At 51.2% G+C, this 8,161-nt stretch overlaps 1 protein-coding gene across 4 annotated transcripts in view; it reads right to left on the reverse strand.

Moving 5' to 3' along the window:
* Positions 1 to 676: 676 nt before the first annotated feature.
* ZDHHC14 (zinc finger DHHC-type palmitoyltransferase 14) overlaps positions 677 to 8,161 on the reverse strand; it is a 305,991-nt gene continuing 298,506 nt past the window's right edge. Inside the window, exon 9 of one of the 4 annotated variants that reach the window (XM_037741941.1) lies at positions 677 to 3,642. In XM_037741941.1, coding sequence (XP_037597869.1) covers positions 3,289 to 3,642 — 354 coding nt within the window. In that variant the 3' untranslated portion in view covers positions 677 to 3,288. Of the gene's footprint in view, positions 3,688 to 8,161 lie in introns of all 4 variants that reach the window. The other 3 variants (XM_037741934.1, XM_017538670.2, XM_017538681.2) reach the window with 3 other exon arrangements.

An 8,161-nucleotide genomic window follows, 5' to 3' on the forward strand; every position in this document is an offset into this window, starting at 1 on the left:
GAGTCAGGCACGAAGACCCAGGCCCAGGGTGTACAGAGCTTAGGAGCTTTCAAAGCTACAGAGGGCCCAGCCCATCAGGTCCCCACAGGAACATGGCTCATAAAATGGGTTTGCTCCTCACTTGGAACCCCAGCCAGCAATCCTGGACACAACAGATGAAGGTTGCAGTAAGCTTGAGGGTGGGGTAGAGCTCTGAAAAAGACTCCTCCCTTGTGCCATTCTGGGCCAGACAGCAATTTGGCATTTTGCTGGCTTAGTGTGGGGATATGGCATCGTCCTCACAGGCTGAAATCATCACATTCGAAAGCTGGAATGAGCATCTTTCAACTGGGCACAATGCAACTGCTGGGCCAATGTCTGCAGAACAGAGTGACAGGCTGCCATGCCCTCTTGGATATAGGCTGTCTGCCACCTTCCAGCAGTGTGTCCTGCTTGCCGGGGACCAGGGCACTCAGGCTTGGTTCAGCCTTCACGTGCTGGGAAGCCTGTGGTCCCCCGGGCACTCCTGGTAGAATGAACGCAGATGGATTTTCAAACAGCAGAATGAGTGCGTGTTTGTGTGTGTTTGATAATGGTCTCCACGCTTTAATAGCATGGTAAAATATTTATTTTACTTTTTATAGCTAGCAAGTAATTAATCGCTAACACACTGAAAGAGTTTAGAAACACCAAGGTCTTCTCAGCCACAGCTAGCTGGAACCATTGAACATTTATAAACATAAGTATATATATTTATGTACATGTCACATATGTTTGTGGGAAATGCAGAGTCATCACCTCACCGGGTGAGCCACCCCTCCGACCATCCCTCCTGCCCAGAAGTGGGCACCCCTGGCGGTATCATCGCTTATTCCTCTGATGCTGGATTACTTTTTCAAGCCACAGAGGACAGAGCTTGGGCTTCTCTCTGGTTTTGGTTTTTAAGCCATTAATTATCTAGCAAATTGGCCCATTCAAGTTAATCTCCCTCTTGACCCTGAAAAGCCTGGATTCATTTCACTAAAATTCCCAATCCCCTACTGGATAAATGAAGCCAAGTGTGTGCCAGGGACAGGGTTGGAGGTGGGGAAATTGATAATAAATATTAAGTAAACATTCATTATGTGAAGACAAGTGAGTCGTGATCCTGGCTTCTGGGATTTTTTCATAATGAGGTGAGAAGAAGGGCTGGTCACAGCACAGCAGCAACCACTGAAAGGAAGTGTTAGAAGCGGGGCCTCTGAAGGTCATGGCCTTGCCTTCCAGGGGAGGGAGGTGGGAATGGACTGGGCCACACGTGGGACCAGAATGAGAGCTGAGCCGGATTTGTGGTCACCCAGGGAGCACCCTTCTCATCAGGGCCAACTCTTTCCTGGGGCCTCTGGGGAGCAGGTGGAAGGGGGCAAGGAGCAGAGATGGTTTGGGAAGTTGTGGAAGCTCCTTTGTGGGGCTGCCACTTTGGGCTCACAGGCAGCGTGGGCAAGGAGGATACCTGTGAGTTGTAAGGAGGGCACTGCCCCATTAGTTGCAAATTGCAGGCAGGTACAAGTAGTTAGGTGGTCCAGAAAATTGAAGATGACTACATAGAATGGACCTATTCCATTTTCTATGCGTGCATGCAGTGTGAAAAATAAAGATGGCTCGAAGATCTCACACAGCAAGAACTCTGCAGGCCTTTTGGCGTGAATTACCTTCATTCCAAATAAAACGTGTGCTTTTCTTTTTCCTATCTTCTTTCCTTTTCTTTTATATAAAATGGCAACTCTTTCTCAGGAGAAATAGCCTTTTTCCATAAATGCAAACCATTTGGGGTTTCTTGTATCAATGGTCAATGCGCGTTGTCTTTCATATGGTTCTAAGGAGCAAGGGCATGGCTTTGAACTTGAGTAGCCTTAGCAGTTAGATTTATCATCTGGAAAGAAGTCGGGAGAGGAGGTGCCGTGTCCCCTGCGGCCGCCTCCATAGTGACACACTCCCTAAGTCCAGAGCCAGCTCCTTCCCTTCTAGGTGATCAATGAAAGTGAACAAAGTGGTCATTTTCTTAATTTCATTCTGATTAGTGTCTAGGGAAGGATGACAACCTACATGAGCTCAGCCCAAACTGTAAGCCGATTTCTCCTCCTCATTTACAAGGACCTCAAGTTGCGCTTCTGGGATTCAGAGACACGTTAACACAGAAGGAAGCCCAGAAGACGTCCAACAGACCCCTTCACCCTGAGTGTCCCCTGCCCCACCTACTTCCGATTAACTGCTGCTCGGCAAACAGCAAACCTAGAGCCAATTCCACTAAGATGGCATCAAAAAGAGATAAAGAAAAATAATGATGGAAAGCTCACCTTTTATCTAAGAAATCATTCTATAAATATCTCCCAGTTCAAAGATGTGCTTGTTCAGGAACCATTCCTCACCAGGGATATTTCAAGAAAAGCTTTCTCCATCTGGATGATTTTGTTTTCATTTATGTTATTAAGGATAACTACGCAGATCCAAAATAACAGAGGATGTGATTTTATTGGCTGTCCACGGGAAGTTTCATCACACGTGGAGGTGAAGACCGTGCTGGGGCCTCACGCAATACCTCAACACATGAACTCATGGGGCGGCCAAGCAGGTGAAATGACCCCCGACATGGTGGACCCCAGCTGCCCTCTGCAGCCCCGGTGCCCCCTCTCCACAGATGTCTCAGCCCAATAAGCTGAGTGATGACACTGTCCATGAGTCTCAGTTCGTTGCACTGTCTTCCAACAAAACAGCACTAAAAAATTCACAAAATTAAAAAAAGAGAGGAAGCAGCACTTCCTTGGAAACAGCAACACCACTTAACACAGACGGCAGCATGGCATGCAGATCCACACCTGCTCGGCTCTTCCCTTTAGGATTTTTGTTTTTAATAACAAATGGAATGGCATGTCTGTTTCAAATATTAGTAGCATAACACGTAAATGCAATTGCAGTCAGGCCATAAGCGTCAGAAGCCTTCCATGTGTCTATCACAAGGACGGCAGATGCACTCCAATTCCACCCCTGGAGGGTCCCCGTCCCCAGGCCCATCATAAGAAAGCAGCCATTTCTCTATTTTCATTGTTGTCAAAGCACTCAGGTTGGGGAAGGAAGTTCAAATGAAACCAGGCTCTCAGCATCCAGGGCCGGCTGCCCTGTGCCATTCTAAGTGGTCTCTGTATCCCAGACCTGGGGCCGTCATCTCCACTGTGGCAGTGGCTGGGAAAGTCGCCGTGGGGCACACCCCTCTGCTCACTCCTGCTGCTCGTGGAGGAGCCTCTGGTGCCCTCTGGCCCAGGGCCACGTGGGTCACACGGAGCTGAGCTTCACCAGGCCGCGCACGGAGTCCTCGTGCAGGGAGTCCTGGCTGGCCAGGCCCAGCACGTGCATGGTGCGGCTGTGTGCCAGGGGGCTGCCCGCTGCCAGCAGTCTGGGGGGCGAGGGCGCCTCATCAGGCGTCAGGAACTGGTGGCCCATGTGCTCGTCTTTCCGGGGCATCACGTCTGCGAGCGCGGCCTCGGCTAGGTTGGGCATGGAGGCGGGCGGCGTGGGCGGGCCCAGAGTGAGACTGGCACAGGGTGTGCCCAGGCCGGGCTTCCCGGGGAGGTGCAGCTCGTCGCTAGTGAGGCTAGGCTCACTCTGCAGCAGGGGCGTGGCCGCGGCCTGCAAAACGAATTTGGTGCTCTGAATGCACTGGTCTTGGTCGCACTGGAGAGCGGGAGGCGCCAGCAAAAAGAAGGCAGAGAGGAGGGGCAGGGGTGGAGAGGAGGGACAGGGACAGGGCACAGGCGGGGAGGGCAGGGTACGAGAAGAGAGAAACCATTAGTCACACCTCAGTCAGCCAGGCAGGGAGCGCGCACAGTCGCCCAGGTGCATTGGGAGAGACACCAGTGCCAGGCGCTGCAATTGCCTCCACTCAGACGAAGTCACCACGGGTGCCTGGGCATAACATGCAACTGCTGCTCATGAAGCCAGTGAAAGGCCTTGGTTCCCAATTTAAAGGACATAATTTTTTAAAACTATCTTGGACAGGACAGAGTCACAGGCCACTTATAACAATGGGTGTATGCTGAAAACCATTTTTTAAACCACATTGTTTTAAAAATACAGGGGCTTGTACACGCATGTTCATAGCAATGTAAAAAGCAACTCAAGTATCCACAGATGGATGAGTGCAGGGACACAGTGCGGTGTAGACACACAATGTTAGTGATGCAGCCTTAAGAAGAAAGTGTATTTGGACACATCCCTGAGAGGGGTGGACCCAGAAGACAGCACGCTAAGTGAACAAGCCAGCCACAAAAAGATGAATAACTGTGTGATTCCACTGATATGAGGCCCCTGGAGGAGTCAGGGTCTTGGAGAGAAGGTGGAATGGTGGCTGCCAGGGCCGGGGGTGGGAGGGAGAGGGAGCCGGTGTTAGGGTGTGTGGAGGTTCAGTGGGGGAAGAGGAAGAAGCCCTGGAGATGGATGGTGGTGGCAGAACACCACCAATGGACTTAATACTGAACTTGTATATCGCAAATGGTTAAAGTGGCAAATATGCAATGTCTACTTTGCCACCAAAAAAGGAGAGAAAAGTACACGGGTGACAGAAGCCCCTGAAGGTCTGATCAGACTGTTTGGGAAAAGCCTAGAATTCCCCAATGCTACTTTCCAATAGCCTCAAGAGCCATTCCCTAAGCCTCTGTGGTCTGAGAACGCCCGCATTCGGGAAGATGTTTCCTATTCTTCCATGCCACCTTAAGCCACATGACATCTGCCTCGTGTCCTTTGTTTCCCTCCGCTCACTGTGCAAAGAAAATAGTGTAAGCACAGGGGCCGGGCGCAGTGGCTCACGCCTGTAATCCCAGCACTTTGGGAGGCCAAGGCGGGTGGATCATGAGGTGAGGAGATCGAGACCATCCTGGCCAACATGGTGAAACCCCGTCTCTACTAAAAATACAAAAATTAGCTGGGTGTGGTGGTGCGCGCCTGTAATCCCAGCTACTCGGGAGGCTGAGGCAGGAGAATCACTTGAACCAGGGAGTCAGAAGTTTCAGTGAGCCGAAATCACATCACTGCAGTCCAGCCTGGCCACAGAGCGAGACTCCATCTCAAAAAAGAAAAGAAAAGAAAATAGTGTAAGCACATTTCCAGCCTATGTGAAATCATGGGCACCCCGATACCTCTGCAAACCCTCTCCTGAACTATGGGCAAGTTTCAGAACAGCTAGAAGAGCCTCAACAGAACTTGGAAATCTTCCACTCAAGCCTGTGCAGCACCTTCTCAGTGAGATTCAGAAGTGTTTTGATGGGAAGGAGGAGGAACAGGCATGGATATTAGGTAAGCAAACTGGAACTCTGCCCTCAAGCTATAGGCTGGGTACGTCACTCCACTTCTGCAGGAGTTCTTAGAACAAGCATGCTTCCCTTCTTCACAAATGAAGACTGTGGGGCTCAGATGGGTTGGGCAGCTCTATCAAGACCTTACAGATTAAAGTAAGGGATGGATCCAGGATTTGAAGCTGGGATAGACCTCTTTCCACTATTACACAGTTGACACAGCAGATGCTTAATAAATGTTATTTGGCTTTCTTATCTCCTCCACTTTATCAGAGGGCTAGAGTTACTGAGAACTGGAGCAGCAATGGCTTTGTGATTTAGGTGCTCCACCTCTTCCCGATAAGAGATGCGCCCAGAACTGCCATTGCTCATACTCATACCCCGGCAGCCACAGGGTGGTGCAGAGCCAATGTGCGCAACACAGCCTTGAGGGGAGGGAGGAAGCGCAACCCAAGCTGCGGATCCTGAGGTGCTTGTTTCAGGCAGTGCACACTTCCTTCCCAGCCCCATGAGTTTCTTTCTAAAATGACAAGTAGTAAGCAGGCCATCCCTGAGCCACCCTCTAGCCTAGATGAGAAGGATGAGGGGCTGCAGTCTTCAAGAAATCTGCAGGCTTCAGATGCTCAAAGACTTTGGTCCTAGGCAAGAGGAAAGCTCATAGTGGAGCTGTGAAGAGGGTAAGGAAGGCTCACGGAAGGTCCTTGATCCTCTGTGGCGTCATCCCGGGCAGTGGAACTGCACGACACTGAGAAGCTGGGGAAGGCTTGGGAGAGAAGGGTGCCAAAGTGAGGCAGGGGTTGGGGGGAGTGGGGTTATTTGGGGGAGAGGAAAGGGCATTAGAAATTACTTGGAAGGGGGGCTGGGTGCGGCGGCTCATGCCTATAATCCTAGCACTTTGGGAGGCTGAGGCAGGCAGGATCACCTCAGCTCAGGAGTTTGAGACCACCCTGGGCAAAATGGCAAAACCCTATCACTACAAAAAATACAAAATTTAGCCGGGCGTGGTGGTAGTAGTAGACACGAATGTAGTCCCAGCTTCTCAGGAGGCTGAGACAGGAGAATCACTTGAGTCCAGGAGGCGGAGGTTCCAGTGAGCCGAGATTGTGCCACTGTACTCCAGTCTGGGCGACAGAGCGAGACCCTGTCTCTAAATAAATAAAAAGAATGAAAGTACTTGGAAGGGGCTGACTGTGAAGCGTTAATAATCCTTAAATGTATTCATTTTTCCAATCACCACCAAAATCATTTGCGCCCCAGCGGTGCCTCTCCAAGCTGTCATGTGGACAGCAGAGTAGCTTTCTCTGCTCTTTCGGGGAATTTCAGCTTAGGGTGCAGGTCCCTTCTGGTGAGGGCTACTGGGCAGCAAGGCTGTCAGGCTGCAGACAGCTGTGGCCTGTGGAGGCTGCGGGCGCTCTCCAACGCTGTCAGCTCCGCTCAGGACATGGGCTCAGTCTTGGCAGGGCAGAGGTCGGGGCAGAGCAGCCTCGCTGATTAAACATTCATCTCCTGGAAACTATACCAGGCAGTGCTTTGCAAAGAATGTTTTCTGAACATCACTGCTTCATATTCTCACTGACAGGGGCCGCTGAGCCGCTGCAGCACTCCCATTTCCTGTAACTCGGCACAGCCTCCAGCAGGCCAGGACTGGGAGTGAGCCCCGGGCTCAGCCTGCCCTTGCAGGGCCAAGGCATCCTGTTCTCCAGCTTCCCCTCTGGAGCCCTCACTCATCCTAATGCTTTCTGTCCACACATTCCCCCTGGGCTCTAAGGAACAAGGAAATTGCAAATTAGATTTGCTTGTCTCTACTGACCTGAAGAAAGCCTTTTCCACTGAAGACTAATTGGCAAATTCTATTTTAGGGATCAGCCCAAGTACTTCTGATGGACTCTCACAGACTCAGAAAAATATGTTCGAGGGTGGAGCTGGAGGCCATGGTCAAAGTCACACAGTAGGAGCCTGAGGGCAGGGGCTCCTCTCCACTCTCTCTGTTTCACCCTCCCTCTCTGGGGACAGGTGGGCTCTCCTCCACTCTCTCTGTCTCCACCCCCCCCAGCCCCTTATCCACTCTTTTACTTTGCACCACCCCATTAGCTGCTGGCCCTTTTCTTCTCCCCTGATCACCTCTCTGCCACCTAAGCCTGCAAAGAGCTCCTGCCCACCCATGAGAACCTTCTCGGAAAGGTGGCTGTCGCAGTGGTCGGTTAAGCTCCTAAGAGCTTGTGTTCCCTGTCAGGGTTGATGCAGAGTTGGGTGCACCTTCGGAGACTTCCATTTGCAAACATCCCTTTGCTAACTTAAAACAAAGATAACAGCCCTAGAGGTGGCTTTACTGGGAAGCTAATGATGCGTCAGGCTTCTTTACTTATGCAGGCCTCTTTCCAAGGCCTCATTTGCTGCATACTGTTGCTTTTTCTTAAAGAGGGTCTCCCATGGCCTGGCCCAGGCTGTTCCAAACCTGGCGCACTCCAGCACATTCCTACTAGTGCTTTACCATGTTGACCTTATAGCTCACTAAGAACTGTGACGAGGGCCAGGCGCGGTGGCTCACGCCTGTAATCCCAGCACTTTGGGAGGCCGAGGTGGGTGGATCACGAGGTCAGGAGTTCAAGACCAGCCTGACTAAGACGGTGAAACCCCGTCTCTACTAAAATACAAAAATTAGCTGGGCGTGGTGGCAAGTGCCTGCAATCCCAGCTACTCGGGAGGCTGAGGCAGGAGAATTGCTTGAACTCAGGGTGTGGAAGTTGCAGTGAGCTGAGATTGTGCCATTGCACTCCAGCCTGGGCAACAAGAGCAAAACTCTGTCTCAAAAATAAATAAATAAAGAAGAAATATGACGGCCGGGCGCGGTGGCTCAA

The sequence above is a fragment of the Cebus imitator genome, unplaced genomic scaffold (genome assembly GCF_001604975.1).
Source record: "Cebus imitator isolate Cc_AM_T3 unplaced genomic scaffold, Cebus_imitator-1.0 Scaffold6, whole genome shotgun sequence".
Lineage (NCBI taxonomy): Eukaryota > Metazoa > Chordata > Mammalia > Primates > Cebidae > Cebus > Cebus imitator.